The sequence below is a fragment of the Saccostrea cucullata genome, unplaced genomic scaffold (assembly GCF_032062105.1).
Source record: "Saccostrea cucullata isolate Sc308-1 unplaced genomic scaffold, CSIRO_AGI_Scuc_v1 ctg541, whole genome shotgun sequence".
In the NCBI taxonomy this organism is placed as follows: Eukaryota; Metazoa; Mollusca; class Bivalvia; order Ostreida; family Ostreidae; genus Saccostrea; species Saccostrea cuccullata.
Window position 1 is genome coordinate 4407 of NW_026925038.1, and position 20522 is coordinate 24928.

Sequence of the window (20522 nt, forward strand, 5' to 3'; positions counted from 1 at the left end):
ATGTTAAAATTTTGGGAAGGTTTCGTCAGAAAGTGCTGAATAATTATTTCCATGATAGGACAGTAGGATTCTAGCAGCACTTTTCATGGTACAGAGATGTTTTTACATAATTATTAATACAAATTAAAATTAATTATCCCCGGGGTAGTGTTGAACTTTTCACTTTTTCATTAAGGCATATTTTCTCATTATAGACGTCACGTGGTTATGCTGTGGTGAAGTGCTTCATGTAGTACAAGTCCCATTGAAGTCTATAGAATGCATAATTATAAGTAAAGTTTTATGCTTGATTTTTCCAATTTATCAGTGTTACATAATTATAAAAAAAAGTCTTAATTCGCCGAATTCCGGTCCATGTGCTGCCTTAACATACCCACGTGTGTAATACTCATCCTAAACGGTCATCTTTCGGTCACCTGCATCAATGGAAATCCCTGAATTTATTCTTCCTTGTTTAAAACATGAGCTCAATCTTGATGTGAGGGAAAGTGGGATTTCTCCTTCTTTACAAGTTCTTTTTAAGAAATACGAATGTTTGTTTTCATCAGTTATTTCATTCCTTATATGTGACGCGCCAATTTCAGTTTTTTATTGATTCTTATAGAACTTTTCCTTCTGATTCTAATGATATACAGCATAACATATATTTCTCATAATTACGTGTTGAAATAACGCATCAAAATAAAAGAAATATATGCTTTGACGTCAACTGCGCAAATAAAGGCTACAAAATTGTTCCTACGTGTATACTAGTATTAATGGGAGACATATTTCACTAACAATACATGTTCACTTCCTTATTTTGATTCAGTGGATTTTCAACAATAAATAATAATAATCAAGATATGAAATGGTGCAAAAAAAAAATAATTTTTAAAATATACATTTCCTTTTTACAGTTTATATGTAATCATATACATTTACAAATCACGATATTTAATATCACATGTAACTCAACATTTCATAACAGAAGATACTTTTAAAAGTTAAGATTGTGTCACACAGGTTTTAATCCAAAGAAGTAATTTTGAACTGTCATTCTTCGTTCTGAACCGGGGGACAGGTCACATCTTTCCAAGGATTGGTTACGAAAGGTCGGATCCGGCTATAAAGGTATGCCTGCCTTTCTCGTGTCAGACCTCCTGGTGAAATCTCTGGAGGTCGCGCATCATGAGCAAAATGCCTTACATCAGATTTCAAAAGTCTCACAGGAATCTCCTCACCATCGCTAGACTTTTTGCAAAGTACATACCCTGGACTGTCATGGCAAAATCGAAAGATTTGGAATCCGCGCAAACCCTTGAGTGGATCAAAGTGCTCGGAGAAGAACTGCACCCAATCCGACCACATCCAAGATTCCTCCTCAGCATATAAAACCGCATTGTTGGAGTAGCTGGACTTGTCAACAATAGATCTCAGTTGTTCGAGGGAGTTGCAATCACTTCTCTTGTAGAGGCGTTTGATATGTGCAAAATTCGAATCCACTAAGCATCTAAAAAGATTTTTTGAGTTATCTTATAAAATCATTAAAATAATTCTGAATTTAGTTCACATGAAAATGTGTCTTTTTCGCTTTTAAGAAAGTAATTTGCAAAAATGTAAATACCTTGCATGTCCTGGAATCTTCATCATGTATTTGTCTATGTAGACCAAGCAGAAATCTCCAACAGAAGTATGCCAACAAATATCGATTCTTATTTTGACCTAATGGTACAATTAAAAAAACATATTTTTATTTAAAAAATAAAATATGATCGGATACCGGTATGAACTGAAAGCTTAACAACAGAATTACCTGCACAATTGTCTGCATGAACAATGCACTCGTTTTCACCTAAACCAAAGTTGTGTAAGCAGTGATGTAGCTTTGATATTACAGCATTTGGTCCATGTGTCTTCGATCCATTTTCCCCTGAAAGTGTTATTCAATTTCATTAATTTACATAAAAAGTAGTTTAATTAGAAATAGTCTAATTTTTTATTGTGAGGTAACGTCCATGTAATATAGTTCCATACCTATAGTTTCGTTTTCATCGACCAGGTAGTTATACTGCCTTGGAATTCCATCTACTCTCACTCCAAAAAGTTGAACTTTGCGAGGAACCAGGAAGTAAAGTGGGCCCATTTGTCTGGAGTGATGAGGCAAAAACATTTGCTGAGAAAAATCAAAAGTAAAGTGAACTTTAGTATAAGGCTTAGAGCATGGATCTACAGGTTCCATATCCTCTTGTGATGCCTTGAAGCTCTGTTACAGAATCTGTCACGGCTTGTTGGTAGGCTTGTTTTTCTCTTGTTGCCATTTGAAGGTGATTTTGGAAATTAATCGTAGCCTCTAGTTTCTCCGCATCACCAACAGCTTCTCTAATAGCATTTCTATGCTTTTCACACAAATGACACACATCGGTCCGTGGATTACTTATTTTGATGTGAGGTGTGCATTTCAACCACACGTCCTTAAAAGAGGATAAACCTAAAGGACGTATCCCGGTCATTCCACAATCCTCTGTATATTGCCTGTAAATTTCATCTTTAGTGTTGGAACATGGTTAGTAAACTTGAGGTTCTGGACCACCGCCCCCGTGCCCAGCCGGTTGTGGAATACCATTTTGAGTGGCGTAGTTCTGCAAGTATTGAACAACATTAAAAACCTCATCGAACTTGAATGCGTTTGGGGCTTTTCTACCCTTGTTTCCATGAACTCGTGGGGTTACTCCGTGTGTTTGAACATGCTTTTGAAGACTATCTAAAGTATGTTCTTTCACATCATATACAATCTCAAAAGCAGCTCTACAGATTTGTTGACTACGATAAGTGTACATATATCTCACTCTTTTTCGAGTACTTTTAGGTTTTGGACGAAATACGAAATCATTTAATGTTGTCATTATCATGACTTCTTTTTCAGGTTTTCTAATTCTCGTATTGAGTATATGTGATCAACAATTTCCTGTGTTGAGAAATTGTTGAGACACATCTTCACACATTTGCATCCTCTTTGGATCACATCAAAAATGACATCTTCCTCAGTATCACTTAATCGTTCGTCATTTTCATCCGAATTGAAAAAATGTTCTGCTCGATTCTTTATTGATAAAGGTTCATCAACTTCGGAATCGTCATCAAAGGAAGTATCTTCTACAAAATTTGATTTACGCTTTCTGCCACTTACTCCAAAATGTTCGTTTATTAGTTCATCTAGCTCCTACCAAAAAAAAAAAAATAATAAAAATCAAGCACATATAAAATATAAGTGACTCTATAACAAGGTTTCGTGCATTCCAAAATGTGTTTGATAAAAAATCCATATATTACATTAATCATTTATTTATTATGATAAAAATATTTGTTCAAAGTACAATCCTTGCATGTTTGATATTGGGGGGGGGGGGGGGGGTATAGATGAAAATGGTTACTGAAGTCAAAGAGAAATATATATTTTTGTTTTCCGTTGCCCGATCCACCCTCGATTTAAAATGTATCTGCTTTCCCCTTTATCTTTACTACCACATAAAAATTATAGACGAATTTTTTTTGTGGTTTGAACCGGTAAATCAGTCGAGAACTTCTCTTGTTTAGAACTTATTATTATTTTATTTTTATTTATTTATTTTTTTGGGGGGGGGGGGAGTGGAGTAATAGCACAGGTTAAACTCTAGTTGATGTTCAAATTTTTTAGATATTAAAAGATTAAAGAACTTACGGTAAATCTTAACAATTTTGTGAAGAATTTTATGCCTTGTTTTAATTGATTATTCATGAGATCTAATACTTTAACTTGGTACATATAAACCATGTTTGTACCAGGTCCTCTAACCCTTTATTTATTTAAATCTTAGTGGGCCTGAAACAAATGCATGTGATTTTTTTTAAAGAATGACATTGGGTCTTCCTTTGTGTTTATAGTAAATTGATTACTGTATCATATTTTTAAAACAAAATGATGAATGATTTTCTTGCAATGGAACGGCCATTCATTCTTCAGTTTTGAATTTACTCGGCCAAGTCATGAAGGCATCTTCGCTAACCAAGGGTTTCTTATAATAGTACAGTTTTGCCTATTAATGATTGTAAATTTATCTCTATTCACACACACAATTGATAAGCATTTTGTTAACATATTGTAACTGCATTAAATAAATTCTCGAATTCTCGAAAGAATTTCATTTCTGAAAAAAATTTAGAGTGGTGCCCCTTTATTTACATTAGCAACAACTTGGCAACAAATTTATACTGATCGTTTTCATACTGTCGTAATCAAATAATCTGAATTTCCAACATCCCTTTATATTCCACATTATTCAATAAGCATAGCCACAGGAGTTCGCAATTTTATCAATAAAGTCAATAGAAATCACTCGATTGACCAAGCCATGAGCTCTGCGTAAATTATGCTTACGCGGAGTTTGTGCATGAAGGTAATTAATCCTGTGCACCAGAGCGGTATAATGTAATGACAATTCAAAGTTTATATTATATTTCTATAAACTTTTGAAATATGAATACTAAATTTCTCATTTGAAGTTTAAAAAAAATTAATAAATCCACACCTGCTCGCATGCATGCGATCGAAAAAGTCGCATTTGCATGTACCGATATACAATCAACATGACAGTATATTGGTCCAACAAGTTTCTCGAATATTTTTTTTTCTCATTCAGGATATATTCTATCTCTAATTAAAAAAAATAATCAACTTAAATAAGTTTTTGCAAATATATTATGCTGATGTAAAGCTCAGTAAAAAAAAAAAAAAACTCACCTGAAATTCCTCCATAACGTTGTTATTATAGCTTGAACAAGGAAGTTAAACACATGGCAGACGAGAATACAGCGTTTACGTCCTTATGATATTTAGACGCGTTTTCTGACGTTACGTCATAATAGATATAAGGGAGGTTTTTGCTTGGCGCGTCACATATATTAATTGTTAATAATAATAATAATAATAATAATAATAATAATAATGCTTTATTTAAAGAAGGTAACCCGATTAGTACAAAGTACTATTCTTCCCCGGGGCCTTCTACATTTCAAACAATATACATAAAATGGTACAATCAAACATATATACAATGTACATGAAAATGATAAGTTCATTTTATAACTTCATAATCGAATGTAGTATACAAATTATTGAAAATATAGGACAATAAATAAGTCAATATACAAGGTTTAAAAGACATTGTTAATAACAATAAAAAGGACATCTATAATAATAAAAATTACAGACGTTGGCTAATTATAACTTTTTCCAAATTCTTTCTAAAAACAGGTAAAGATGGCGATAATTTAACATGTAACGGTAGACTATTCCATAAATGTACACCTGAATATTGTAAAGAGTTTGTAAATAAGATTGTTCGATGCTTTGGTAATCGAAGATTATAATTAAATTCTGAACGCAATGAGTATGATTCAGAACTGTGAAAAATAAAAAGATTCTGGATATATTCTGGGCTCATACCATAAAAAGTTTTATACAATAAAATACATTTATGAAACGTAACTAACTCAAAAACATTTAACCATCCTAGTTTTTCAAACAAAGGCTTAGATGGTTAGTCAGGTGCTGCATCAAGAATGATTCTAGCAGCCCGTTTCTGAAGCTTATGAATTCTCTCAATGTTACATTTGGACGTATTACCCCAGACTGTGAGACAATAGTTTATTGTAGGCAAAATGTATGCATTATAGAAAAGTTTTCTTGTACTTAATGGAAGAAATTTCTTAATTTTACGGAGCGTAAATAATTTGTATCTCAGGGATTTACAAACTGCATCAACATGACAATTATACTGAAGAGATTGATCTATCTGAATACCTAGGAGTTTTTCAACTTCAACATTTTCCAAGTTTTTGCCAGAAATTTTTGCATCAAGTACTGGGTTATTTAATTTTGATCTTTTTTGTTGTGTACACATAAGCATGCATTTTGATTTGTCTGTGTTCAGTATCATTTGATTCTGTAAACACCAGTCTTCAATTTCACGTAAATCAGAATTTAAATTTGTTTCAATATTATGTACATTGCTGTTAGGTAAATGCAGAGTTGCATCGTCCGCAAACATATCAATATTAGAGTAATTTACACATAAAGGAAGATCATTTATATACAATAAAAATAGGAGTGGGCCTAAAATGGATCCCTGTGGCACCCCTGCTGTGATAGGTAAAATATTGGAAGAACATGCACCAATTTTTACACTTTGCTTCCTTTCATTTAAATATGATTGGAACCACTTGATTGTTAGTGAATCAAAATTATAATGTCGTAATTTCTCTATTAAGATATCATGACTAACTAAATCAAACGCCTTACTAAAATCTAGAATAGCTATGCCAATTAAATTTCCTTGGTCCATTTCATGCAACCAGTTATCGCTGTTTGGCAAGAGTGGAATTCCCTAAAACCAGACTGTGAGCTCATAATGAGGTCAAAAGCTCTCGTAAATTCACGTACTTGATTAGCAATATGCTTTTCAAAAATTTTCGACAAAGTTGGCAGGATAGATATTGGACGGTAATTACTGGGATCACTTTTATCGCCTTTCTTATATATGGGGGTGACTTTAGCATGTTTCAGCTGGGAAGGGAAGATGCCATTAGTAATGCTAGTATTAATGAGATGAGTTATGGGTTTAGAAATTACCTTTGCAGAAATTTTAAGAGACGGGGACCAATGAAATCTACACCTGCTGATTTATTAATGTCAAGTGAGCGTAGCATAGTTAAGACATTGTCCTGGCTTATAGGAAGTAAGCTAAACACATTTTCATCATTGAGTTTGGACTTCGTGAATTCTTTTAATTTTTGAAAATTAAAGCTATGATTTTGTGTTTTAGTTAATAAATTGTCAGAAATTCTTGTGAAATGCTCATTAAAAACATTTACGATAAGTTGTAAATCATCAATTTCTGATTCATTGTCTTTAATAAGAGTGGGAGAAATATTTTTTGACTTGGAAGCTAACTGATTAAGATAGCTCCACATTTCTCTAGGATTAGAGCTCTCCTCAATTGCTGATTTGTAGTAGATACATTTTGCATTATTAATCAACAGAGTAACTTTATTTCTCCAATGACGAAAATTATCAAAGTCTTTATGTTGATGATAGTAATCTCGTAACTGTCTAGCATCATTAATTTCTGGTGTGAACCATTTCGGACGAGACTCGGTTTTTACACGTTTAGTTTTTACCATAGCATGTTTATTGAGAATGGTATTAAATATGCTGTAGAAGTTTTCCAATATATCATTAGGATTTTGCAAATTTGTAAGAACATTAAAATTGGCACTTTGTAAATCAGAGAGAAATTCTTCCTCATTAAAATTCTTAAAATCTCTGTATTGAATTTCAGTGTGTTTTCCCTTACGCTGCATGCTGTTAGATTTACGGGTTGCACAAACAGGGTAATGGTCAGAGATAGCTATGGGTGGTACTTGAATTTCGCAGATGTTATCAGGTTGGGTAGTGTAAAAATGATCAATAAGGGTACATGAGGTGTTAGTTATTCTAGTAGGTATGGTAATTAGTTGAGCAAGTCCAAATTCTTCAAGAGCAGATGTCCAAGATTGAGGGGGGTCTTTAAGTAAATCTACATTAAAATCACCTGTAAGTATGATTTCTTGGTCATCACAGCAGGGGACACAATTCATCTCTCTTGCTAGGTCTTCCACCCAGCAGGAGGGGGCAGATGGTGGGCGGTATGCAGAACAATAAAGTATAGGTTTTGTGTTCTTTAAATTAATTTCTAACCATATTGTCTCAATGTTACTGATTTCTAAATCTTTTCGACGTTTATAGGATAATTCATTTGAGATATAAATTACTATTGTTGAAAATTCCATGCTTTTTGTTTGTTCTTTACAAAAATTAGAAGGAAAGAGCACCATCACATTCACTTTTTTTTCTCTCTAAGATATACACTCATATGGTTCAAATTGAATTAAAAATCTATGGCTGAAACTTTTAATGACGACAGAAAGACACCGGGCACTTTTCAATGAGAAACTCTCACTTGATTCGTCGGCTCAGCTAAGTTTAAAAAACAAAATCCGGATTCTTGTAAAACTGTTTTAACTAACATTTAATAATAAAGCAGGTCACATTCCAAATAAATGCAGTAAATTCATATCTATCAGCATACTGAAAAAATCTCATTAAAATGCCTGAATATTTTAGAATGTATATTTTACGACAATAAATCGGCCTACGTGTCACAATATATCTTTTTTCTTATATTAACATTTCCAAATATTTTTCCTCACTAGAAAATGTTTATGTTCTCATGAACTACCATGGGATGAGAAAGAATATTTCTTTTGTGATGTGACTGAAGTAAAAAAGAAAGTGCAACTTAAAAAAAAATATCGTTGAATGACAAAAATGTGTGGCAAGTCATCAAAAAAATTATGTAAATATAAGATATGAATTTTATTTCTTGAGAATTCATGAGGCACATGAACTACAGCGCTTCATGCCTACATGTTTATAATAAAGCTGCATGAAGTATGCAGGCGTGAAGCGTCGTAGTTCATGTCCTCTTGAATTTCTCAAAAAATAAATTCATTTCTTAAATAGATGGGGAATATGAGCCAATTGAGTAAATACCAACTTTTTCAGCTTTGTAGAAAGAGTGTCGATAACAATCTTCCCTACAATTTAGTTCTATTCAAAACATCTGAGATACTTTTTTGCAGATACAATATACTGGACACACAGAATTTTAATGGTTTCAATTTACGTTCCACTCTCCAATGAGTGCAATAAAGTCAAGTGAACAGTTTGAGATATTTGACTAAGCACTTGTTATAAGATAAGAGGTACTCTTGTGTCACCTGATCATAAGTTGACAAGTTTGAACTATAGTGTAAACTTTGGAACTTTGATTTACTATATAGTAACACCCGTGAAATTGTGTTTTTGATTCCAATTCTTGACATTTTATTACATATCATGATTAAAATTCATTAAAGCTTCTGAGAACATTTTATTTATCCGACTCCTCCCCTAAAATAATAATGTACAAGAAAGGAAATCTGTGTACGGTTTTCTCTCGCATCGATAAATAAGCAATATTTATTTAAATGTATTTATTTCAATGCAGATGTAATTTTCATATTTTATGGAAATATAAAAATGATAGACTATTAAAAAAAGGCGTAATTTCCAATAAAACACCTGCTCCATCAACTTCAGTAAATATGTAGTTTTCATTTATGAAGGTTACTGCACATGTAAATATTTCATTTGAGTTAAATAATTTGTATATTTAAACTTAGTGTAAATTTGTTGTACAAAAACAGCTAGTCCCATCCAACCCCACACCCTCCCTCTATTTGATTCATGTACTTTATATTACCGGTATATCATGCCACACTCGATAAAAATAAACAATAAGAAAAAAATGAAAATAAAAAAAATCTTTTTCATCATTATTTTTACAATGCACAGAAATAGATTTGATTTTATAAATTTATATTTAAATATATTTTTTGTATCTTTTTTTTATATTTTATATTTTTTTAAACATAATTTTTTTTAATAAATTTAAGATTTCTTATTTTAAAAAAATATATTGGCTAGTTTTATTAAATGACACTTTCCCGCCTTATTCCTATTAGAAAAGATGAAGCATTTACAAAAGGTTTTTTTCTTTGATTTTTAGCCGGGCTTATTGCTCAAAGAGCAATTGCCGGCTTATGTGATCCTGTTCAAGGCAGGATGTTGACCCCATAGTCGCCATTTTAAAGTTACGTGCAAAAATATAGTTCTTACTCTCAACCGCTTTTGAGATCATACAAACGCTAAATAAAGCAACAAAAATAAAACGAAGTTTTATCTATATAAAATAAACATTAGTAGTAATGACTTTGAAAACTTCATAAGTCAAAGAACATAGTTCATTAGCGTAATGATTTTTGATAATCAGTGTTACCGTGGTTCTCTACACATACGAGGTAAAGCAGAAGAGGGAACCAGACTGGCCTGTTTGTTTACATTCAGCTGCGGTACCAGATTAATTCTGATTCTGACAAAATCGGACCGTGGTATTAGGATTGAAAAACTCACTGTCAGTGTCTTATCATTTATATTGATAGTTTTAAAATAATTTTTTCATCAGAATATAAACGTGATTCATGTAAGAAATCCATTCTACACTGTAAATGAGCCCGGCTCTCTGTACTTCTGAGTACTTTGATTTAAACATTCCTTTTCAGAGAACGAACATTCGTAGGCGGACTCCCTTGTTTGAATTGACTTTTGAGCTTGAATACTGTTCATTATTTCCATATACTAGTATTTCATTTATGCAGCGTGAAACAAGATGGACTCATGTCGTCCTCTCCATCGTGGTTTATCAGAGTTCACGTTTATAGAATAAATTAAAGGAGAATAACCCATTTTTGAAAACTGTAATAGACAAAATTTTGACCAAAATTTTTAAAGTGCAATATTGATTTTTTTTAATTTTTATTTATTTATTTATTTTGAAACACTTATTTTGGGTTTTGCCGATTGTCAGGTTAAAAATGGTACCATAAATTACAGAGCACACTTCAATTCCTACTCATTTATTTGAACTATATAAAGTTAGCTTATCCATTATTGAAGATTAGAGTTTAAAACTTTATTTTCAAATTTAATTTATAGCTATTATTATATTATTTTATATAAAGTTTCATTGTAGAAGTTTTTGCTATGTAGGTTTGAATGTTGAAACCCAGTTTGACAGGATTGAGAAGATAATAGATGACCGGTATCAACGTGCCTCTCGTTGTCAACCAGACAAACCACATCAACGTGTGATTGATGGCTGGAAAGACGGACGAAATCGTGTTAAAGAAGGCAAGTCCCGTTCTGTAAGCTTCCGGTCTAAATCTAAATGTGACTGCAAGAAGAGAGGCATCGGTGCATTCTTCAGACTTATTGGACGTCTCAGTGGGCGCCTGACATCTAAAGGGAGGTACCGGTCTTTCAAAGATTTTACACGAACATACGGTATTCTGGCATTAGCACAAGCACAAGAAGAGTGAGATGTTAGTCTAAAGAAAACATTACTGTGTTATTCATTAGAAAAACGTTGTGTTGGGCCTCAATTGACTTCAATCAAATGCAATTATATGTATAGTTTATATAAAAATACATGTAACAATTAAACATTCTTTCTAATTTCAGCTTAATACTTTCTTTTCATTAAACCTTAATACTACAATGTAATAATTTTCTTTCTTTGTTTACTAATCTTTTTTCCAATAATTGTTTTTAAAAAAAAATGTACGTACATCTTTCGTGTGGAATCAATTGAGATAATATAAACTCTGTATGTATTGCAGCGTAAGTTAGGGAAGTTGACGCTTGTAAAGTTAAAGTTATCACGTTTAACATATCACTTGCTTGTTAGATTTCCATTAACGTTTTTTTTCCAGTTAAAAATCCTAAATTGAAAAAGATGTGTCAGACTTTGTGGTATCTTTTATTTCAAGCTCACCAGGATATATCGTATCGACATAAGAATAGAAATTACCATTGTAAAATGACAATACGTCGTCGATAAATCTATCGAGTTGAAAGTCACAGCAAGCAGGCAAGTGCTTTCTTCTTTTCACGTATAAGATTTTGCACAAATTATGCTAAATATGAATACAAAAATAAGTCTGCTAGTATCAGGGCGCAATTGGTACCTTTGGGAATTTCCAATAGATTGTTGGAAGACCTGGTCTCCAAAAGCTACATAGATATTGTCAATCAGAAACTCAAGCATCTTTTTGATAACTATTTCAAAGAACTTGTGTATACAACTCGTAACGACAAAAGTCGTAAGTTTTTAAGCTGTTGATTTTGATAAAAATCTTGTGATTTCAAACTGTCCAAAAGTTCTTTGGAATTTTTAATAATCCACATCTGATTTACACCACTTCTTGAATATTTCATAAAAATAAAATGAACAAAGATAATTGCTCGGTTTTCATAATCTGGCTAACTCATTCACTGGAACTCGTGAAGAGGTACCGGGATGAGTATTCTAGCTCTTCATCTTCATTATCTAATTCCTTCTGAACTCTGCGGACCTGAGCGGCTGACATGGTTGGGGAGTGGCGATGTTACCCAACCTGTATGAAATGCAACCCAGACAGTCAAGATTCAGCTTTCCACTTTTTATTAAATTAAACAATCTATTTGTAATCGTTATGATTACAATAAATAATTTCACACAATATACTAAACATTATACTAAAAATTATTAGTTCTAATATTAAAAAAAAAACCTGTAAATAAATTAAGCCATGTGAAAATTTTAATAATTTGACAAAAACCGCGCAAGTATAGAAAATTATTTCACCTGTATGAAATGCAACCAAGACAGTCAAGATCCCGGCCGTTCATTTCATACTAGGTTTACGTTTGTAGATTTGCATTTCCAAATTTGTAACTCCTTCAAAATTTGCAATAATTACTTTAAAATTTTGATTTGAATTTTTATTACTATTATTCTAACCTTGAATACTTCTTAAATTTCTAATGCGCTTTTAAAACAATTTGCAATTTTTTGCATAATCTTCAAATATTATTTGTAGTAGCTAATTTATCCAAACGCCTGAACTCTGGTCACTCCAATCTCATTGGTTGCATCTTCCTCCTAACCAAATACATCTTCCGATAGACATTAGTAAACAACCTCATTCTGATGAATGGTCTATTCTTGGAATCGTTCAGGTTAAAAGGTCACCATAGTAGCCAGCATCTAGTATGTTTATTTTTAACTTCAGAACCTCGCATCTCCGCCGAAGAGTGCAAATACACAAAAACATGTTACAATCTTATTTTAGTGCAATTTTTGTTATGATAAATATATTATTGCACAGTACTCTTGATGTTTCTCCTTCACTGCTTTTACACTGTGATATCTAAGTGAGGAGTATAAAGAAAGTGGCTTGGTTGAACATTTACTGGAACCCGCTATGTATCTTTGTTTGTAAAGATTTTTATATTGTTTCGGAATCCAATATAGATATGGTAATTTAAATTCATTTTGACTCTTTGGGATCTTAAAAATATTCAAAACTGACATAAGATTTTGAAGACATTCTCCCTTAGAAAGGGAGCTGTGAGTATAAGTTTGATTACCACTTGTAGAATCATATCCAAGTTGTTCTAAAATACAATTTGTTTAATGAGCTTACAAACGAAGACAATGTCAAATTGCATGAAGAAATCTGTAATTTCATATTGAATGACGAGGTTTTTATTTCCTAACGTATATAAGCCGACCCACATATCGCACTTAGACATGTACATTATGAAAAATATTCAGATACTAGTTTATAAAAAGGTCAGATGTCAGACAGAAGATCCTTTAACGACATTTCTAATTCATTTTTATTTAAACTACAAGTATTTTAAAGATAAATTAATTGAAAAAGTATCAAAGTTCGATATTCACCAGTTAAAAACATTTAACAACATACCTCACTCTAAGTACACGCAGATGTGAATTTAGTTTATCCAACAATAGTCATGATAGTACAAAAAACAGGTTTTACAAGACAATATAGATTTCAGCCCGATTGCTGAGTAAGAAAGATGTGGAGATAACGAACAGTATTCAATCTCAAAGTCCGCAAAACAGGAGCAAAGGAAACACGGACCTCCGAAACATCAGAGGTGGGATCAGGTGCCATGGAGGAGTGAGCATCACCAGCTGGCCGGTCACACCCGCAGTGTGCTTCTTTTCAATATCGTAAAATAACGGAAACATCCGTCATCCATTCAGTGTATAAATAATGGACTAACAATTAGTATGAAAAACGTCAGTCAGCATTTGACTCAATGATAAATTGAATTTGCTGAGAAGGTCATTGTATCGACCAAAGAACTTACGAAATTATGACTTTAAAGAGACTGTTGATATTCTTGTTTCATCAACTTGCTTGTCAATAATTTACCTCGTTTAAGAAATTGTTCATACGTAGAACATGCTCTTGCGTATCGAATCAAATGAGATATATAAACTCCGTATGCAGGTGATGAAGGTACATTGCTGCATAAGTAAGGGATGTTGACCATAGAAAAGTTAAAGTCATCACGTTTATCATATAGCTTGGTTGTTAGATTACCATTAGCGTCTTTTTCAAGTAAAATATCCAAGTATACAACAGATGTGTCAGACTCTGTGGTATCTTTTATCTCAAGCTCACCAGGATATATCGTTTCGATGTAGGTATGGAAATTACCATTGTTAATTGACAATACGTCGTCAATATTTAAGAAATAAACAACGTTATTTAGTGAATATGGCGTTATGAATAGCAATTGCTCTGCTGTCAAGAATATCAGAGGAAATCCTGACTTACATAAGGACGCAGCTTCTTCAGTTCTTGTCTTCAGTAAAGAAAAACATACGGCTTTAAAATCTGTACCCCTGATCAATAATCCTTTTCTCTATTAAATCACAAACAAATTATAAAGTATGTTCCTCTCAAACACAGTTATCTGGATACAAGCAGCGCCGTCATCACATTCTCTTCGTTTTTGTTTTGATGCAGTTGTGACGTCATCGATCAACGTTTATTGAAATCCTCTGACAAAAATCAAGAATTTAACACTATGTTAAAAATGAGAATGCTTTTATAATGATTATTACTCCAGTATGCTTTTCTGCGATTTTTTTTTTTTTACTTTTTCTATTTATTTTTTCTTGAAATAGATATACTAGTTAAAGAAATTTTCTCTTTCTGAATGTTATTATCCAAGTGTGAAGAGTTATCGTTCTTTTGTACAAATATGCATGATACGAAAAAAAAAATATGGAGTTCTATTCAATTTTTAAAAAGTTTTATATTACAATTAAATACATTGACCAAAATTAAAGTTTTAAAGATATCAATCAGCAATTTAAAATTTTTCTGAATTCCTCTTTTTTCAAAAAATATTATTAAAAACTTATATTTATTCCTTTTACGAAACATTTCATATATATACTTCTCAACACGATCCAGAAGTGTAGTAGAGCATATACTACATGAGTGTGATGGAGCAGTTGCACTCATAGCAGGAGCAGTTGCGTCTATAGTGCTATGAATGCAGTTGAAAACTACATAATCATAGTGGGAGAGAGCAGTGGATATGCAAATATATCTAAATGTCAAGTTGTTTTCTTCTTTAAACGCATAAGATTTTGCAAAAGTTCGTATGAATATAAAAATAGGTCTGCTAATAACGGAGTGTAATTTGTACCCATCGGAATTCCAAGAGATTGTTGGAATACCCGGTCTCCAAAAAGTACCTAGATATTGTCAATAAAAAACTCAAGCATCTCTCTGATATCAACTTCAGAGTACTTGTGTGTGCAATCAGAATGTGTTTTAACAAAATAATTTTGGAAATGACCAGTGACCAGTTAAGTATATTTACGAGTTCCATTTTCATTGAAAAAGCACTGTTAATGATATCAAAAAGCCTGGACTTTAATTTATCGTTAAATTTCAAAATATTAAAAGTATTTAAAACTGACATTTGATTTTGAAGAATTTCTTCTTTAGAAAGGGAAGTATGAGTATAAGTAGGATTGCTACTTGGAGAATTAAATCCAAGTTCTTTTAAAATACGATTTATATAATGAACCTTACAAACGAAGACAATGTTGTTACTTGCTTTGTCTCACATCGTGTACATAGCACGTGTCTTTACAAGTCACTACCCACGACAATGAAATTCCTATCCAGGTCACGACACCAAAATCATGTAGCAGGTCTTAGGGTTCATATTGTTGTATAAATATTATTTTTCATGATAGTTTTCAGAAGACTTTCTGAATTACACTACATTAGAACATAACTTGGAAGTATTTGTAGTTAATTAAAACTCTTTATTGAATAACTTTATGAATATACGGTTCATCGGCATATAAACAAAAACAAATATAAAGAACGAGTGGAGAGAGTCTGCGGTGGGTGAAACCCCCTAGTGCACATCTGTCCGACTGCCATACACCAACAAATACACAAAATAATTCATTTTCTCCATTATTGCATGAAAAATAATTTTAGTATGTAATACAAATATACACATAAATTAAACTATGCATTATTTCTTAATTCAATTGCATGGAGAATAAATTTTCCTAAACCAATTAAAACCCTAACATCATGAGAGCTGAGTAACTGAGTAAGCTTGTACATATTTGGAGATCTGAAATAATATGGTTTGATATATTTTTTTTTCTTTGAGTTTAATAGATAGGACATTCAAACAAAAAATTATATTCATTGTGCTGTCTTGTAATCCGGAATTTTTTCTTCCGTTACGTCTTGGTTTTCTTTTTTGTTTGTACTTGTTATTTCCGTGCGTGTTGCACTAGATTTTTTCTGTCACTTGTCGCCTTACTCCGTACATGAACAGTCATACTGTTGTTACAGTTGTTTTCTCTTCCCACAATGTATGTATTTCATATATTTAACTTCTTACAGTTATTTGTATAATGCTTATCAATTTTCGGCCAGGTATTTCTTTCTAAAGTGTGTGAATTTCCTGCTAAATTTTACCGGGAATTTTGAGTGGCTAAATTTGTCATGTTTTGTCAATGTATGCAGATATTTGTAAAGTAATAATAATTTTTCATACGCACACATCTCAGTTTTGTGTAATATTTATTGAGGAAAAGTATTTTTCAGATTTTTATTAATTTTTTTAACTTTGGGCATTGTACATCACTCTTATTATTGTTTTTGTCTATTGTAGCTTTTCATCGTTACGTTTCGTTTCGTTTCATTTCCTGTGTTCGTTATTTCAATAAATGATTAAAAACGGTTAACTAGCTGTATTTAATAATGGAGGCAGCATATTCATCTTCTATACTGTGATCACTACAAAATTGACATATTCTATTGCTTCTCTCAATTTTCTGATATCTTTCTGTTTCCATACTTAAGTTATGGGAAAAGAGTCTTATTCTTGTAATATTTTTCTTTAACTTAGAATAAATAGGTTTTGTCAAATATGCATGGATTTTGGAAAAATTGTCACACACAATGTGCTTGTACAAAAAACACTGTTGGATTTTCAAAAAAAGCATTACAATCTTGAAGGTAATTATCAAACAGTCTTTCCTTGTACAAAGATAAAAACTGTGTTGTACAGAGATAAAACTGTGTTGTGTTGCTGAAATCTTGATTAAAGCAAAAATTTCCAAGTCCCATTGTAAACAACTTAATTATTTGCTTTGCAGATTTACCTTTGCAGTATTTATATTTATGTTTACAATTTTACGACTCGATCATCAATCATTCTAATGAACTAGTGAACCCTGACAGCGTCTTGATTCTTATTAGACCTGTAGCAGAATCTTTAAAGGATTAAACAAACGAACAAGGGGCGATTCCAGTATATAAACATGATAAAGAGTGTAGCTAGCAACGTAACAGCAATCTCCCATGCATAGTTGTCGTTCGTTCCTCTCTCAGACATGTATGAGCCGATGGTAGAGAGTGACGTTACAGATCTTATATTTACATCGGGATCGAAATGAATTTATTTTTGTCTTGACAGATTTCATTTAACTTCATCAAAATAATGGATGCACAGAGTAAGTAAATTGATCTTGTTCCATAATAGCCTTAATTATCACCTTCGAATCATGATATCATTCCGTGGCATTACGGTTAATTTTAATAAAGTGCTTCAAGACTGATTAATTGAGATGTTTGTTATTTATCACATATATAAACAATAATTCTCCTTATTTTAAAATGATTTTTACTCACATATCATTTGTTATTTGTTCAGAAGGTCATTGCATTCTTGTCTTCTTTCGATTTTTTTGCTGACGTCATATGATTTCGCGGTGTTTATAAAACAAGTAAACTATGGAAATGTAGTCGGGCAAAATCCTTATAAATTTTACAGTGACAAAAGTACTAGTTAATTGACAAAAAGATTGCATTATTTGACATGGAAATTTATTTGTTGTTGATTAAGACCACATCTATCTAGGCGTGCCTAAGTTGTATTGCAAAATGATGTAAAAAATTTCTCTTTCTCAAGATTGGCCTAGAAGTACAGTAATTTTGTAAAGCTTTATTTGAAGTTTCATGTTTTGAAATATAAATTCCATGTATATTTAAAGAAATTAAATATTTAATTCAATTAATTATCAATGGCATCATATTTTTTTATCATATAACTTTTTAATACCCCCGATATTTTCTTTGAAAATTATATTTTAAGAAGTGGGAAAAAGTGGGAAATTCCAAATTATTGTCACATGACTGGTAGCTGTATGGACAGCTAATTAACAGAAGATGATGTGCAACATCGTAATCATATCATAACAATTGTATATGCCCCTGAGGGCCCTTTATTGGTGAATAATATGTACATTACATACTTAGTAATAAATACAGGATTTTTGCATATGCGATATGCCTGACATCACAACAGCCGAGTGCATTGAAATAGAAGTAGAAACAAACTCAAACCGTATGAGACAATAGACCATGTACATGTATGTAAGAAGTCCATGCAATATTTTCTTCTCAACTTCATGTGTGCTCTCCGAAAAAATAAATACATTTCTACAGACATCAGCTGATTCTAGGGTTGTGAAAACTGAAACACAACATAACATTTCTGTTTACAATGCCTCCACGTGCTTGTCACTTCCTAGCCACATTTCCGTGAATAATTTACCCTCTCTCGCTGAAGTCTCGCTAACTCTCGCCAGAGCCACTGCCAGATCTAGAGCTACTCTGAACTCATCGGGTTTTATAATTTGCAGAACACCGAAAAATAAAAGGTTCCGAACATTTTAGTATGGGTGACCAGGAAATCGTTTCGAAATGTAAATAGAAATAACTAGCGTTGAATAATAATACGTCATCAATATATATAATTCCCTTACTGGTGGCTTCGAAGAGGTTTTCTTTCATGACCAAGATTTTGCATTTTTTTTTCACTTTTGCATGCATTTTTCGTTTGTCCGATCATGTCAAGAAATATCCGACAGGTGTGACTATTTGACAATTTAAGGGGATACGTATTTCTCCATTGGACCTGAACGCATCACCGACCTTTTTTGGTTAGTGATGAATGCAAACTACTGTGACATCACAAATTTTCATGGGGGTTTAATTTTCGTTGTTTTCGAGGTATGACAAGACCCACGAATTCACGTCCACAACGAAATGTAAAGTGTTACATACATAAGTACTCATTAATCCTTCATCTTCGAAATCAAATCCCCACGAACCAAGAGATTTTCGTCAAACCACGAAGATTTGACCTCACGAAAATAAATGATTTTACAGTATTGTTTCAATGGACTTCTGAAATATGAATGTGTCTTGTGTTTTAGTTGATACGATACGCAATAGCATGCTCTACGTATGTACAGTTTCTAAAATGAAGTAAATAAGCAAATACAATTTATCATGTAGTCAAATGCTAACTAAGGTTTTTCATACTATTTGTTTGTCCATTATATGTACACTGAATTGACGACGAATTTTCCGTTATTTCCCGATCATGGCAGGGAGCACTCGGCGGATGTGACCGGTCGAAGGGGATGCTCACTTCTCCATGGCACCTGATCCCACCTCCGTGTCTGCTCTTGTTTTATATTATTTTCATATTTTGTAACGAGATTTGCCATTGGTTCATATGGCATCACGTGTCAAAGTATATAAATGTGGACTTTCTAATTATAAACTTTAAAAAACTCTGATAGACACGTACTTTCTCAAAACAGATACACCAACTCCTCTTTGTAATTGTGACGAGATACTGGGAATAAGGCGTAACAATGCCCTGAGTGTGGATCTACTGTACGTACATTAATAACATTGGTGTTTCATATATTAAACAAAATTTTATACAAAAAGTCATAAGCAAATTTAGCATTTCAATTTCTAACATTCCCTAAATTATTAATTACGTATAAAAGATACACAATGCCATTAAAACAGCATATTTTGTTTCGATGTTAAGTGTCCAAATGTTAAAAGAGGCAAAAACTTTATTATTTATAGAAAATTAAATTTGATTTGTTTATCTGAAGAAAAAAAAATTATATACTATAGTCTTTTCATTCGGTCAATCCAAAGATATATCGACTTTACAGAAAAGCATATCGACTTTGTTCTTGGTCGATATACTTTTCTGTGAAATCGATATATCTATGGATCGACCTCATGAAAGGGCTATGTTTGTATAGTAAAGTTTGATGGAGTTTTGAAATTGAATACTGCTCCTTTCTATCCAATAAAACTTTCCTCTTTAAATCATTCGTTTCATTAAACGTAATTATCTTAAGTGTAATAACATTCTATCTTGTCACAATTAAATTAAACTTTCCTCTGGATCCAGGTAAGACATTGACAATAAGTTCCGATAGATTGACTTACATGTACATGTATTTGTGTATATCTTATTATGTTATGATATAAATATCAAGCGGCCAAATATCTTTACCTACAGTTTTTTATGCTTTGTCAACGACGTCATGATCAATTATTGGTTTGTACTT

General features: G+C 32.2%; 2 protein-coding genes and 1 pseudogene across 2 annotated transcripts in view; 1 reads left to right on the forward strand and 2 right to left on the reverse strand.

Annotated features, from left to right (window-relative positions):
• Nucleotides 1-883: 883 nt before the first annotated feature.
• LOC134267864 (uncharacterized) lies at nt 884-2221 on the reverse strand (annotated as a pseudogene).
• Nucleotides 2222-2229: 8 nt separating this feature from the next.
• On the reverse strand, nt 2230-4913 carry LOC134267869 (uncharacterized). Its single transcript, XM_062750076.1, has 2 exons — nt 4760-4913; nt 2230-3202 (listed from the first exon to the last, which is right to left on the reverse strand). Exons 1-2 carry the CDS (start codon nt 4772-4774, stop codon nt 2888-2890), a joined length of 330 nt encoding a protein of 109 aa, XP_062606060.1. The 5' UTR covers nt 4775-4913; the 3' UTR covers nt 2230-2887.
• Nucleotides 4914-17492: 12579 nt separating this feature from the next.
• LOC134267870 (interferon alpha-inducible protein 27-like protein 2A) overlaps nt 17493-20522 on the forward strand; it is a 68881-nt gene continuing 65851 nt past the window's right edge. The window contains exon 1 of the mRNA XM_062750079.1: nt 17493-17585. Within this exon, the coding sequence (XP_062606063.1) occupies nt 17573-17585 (13 nt within the window). The 5' untranslated portion in view covers nt 17493-17572. The remainder of the gene's footprint in view (nt 17586-20522) is intronic.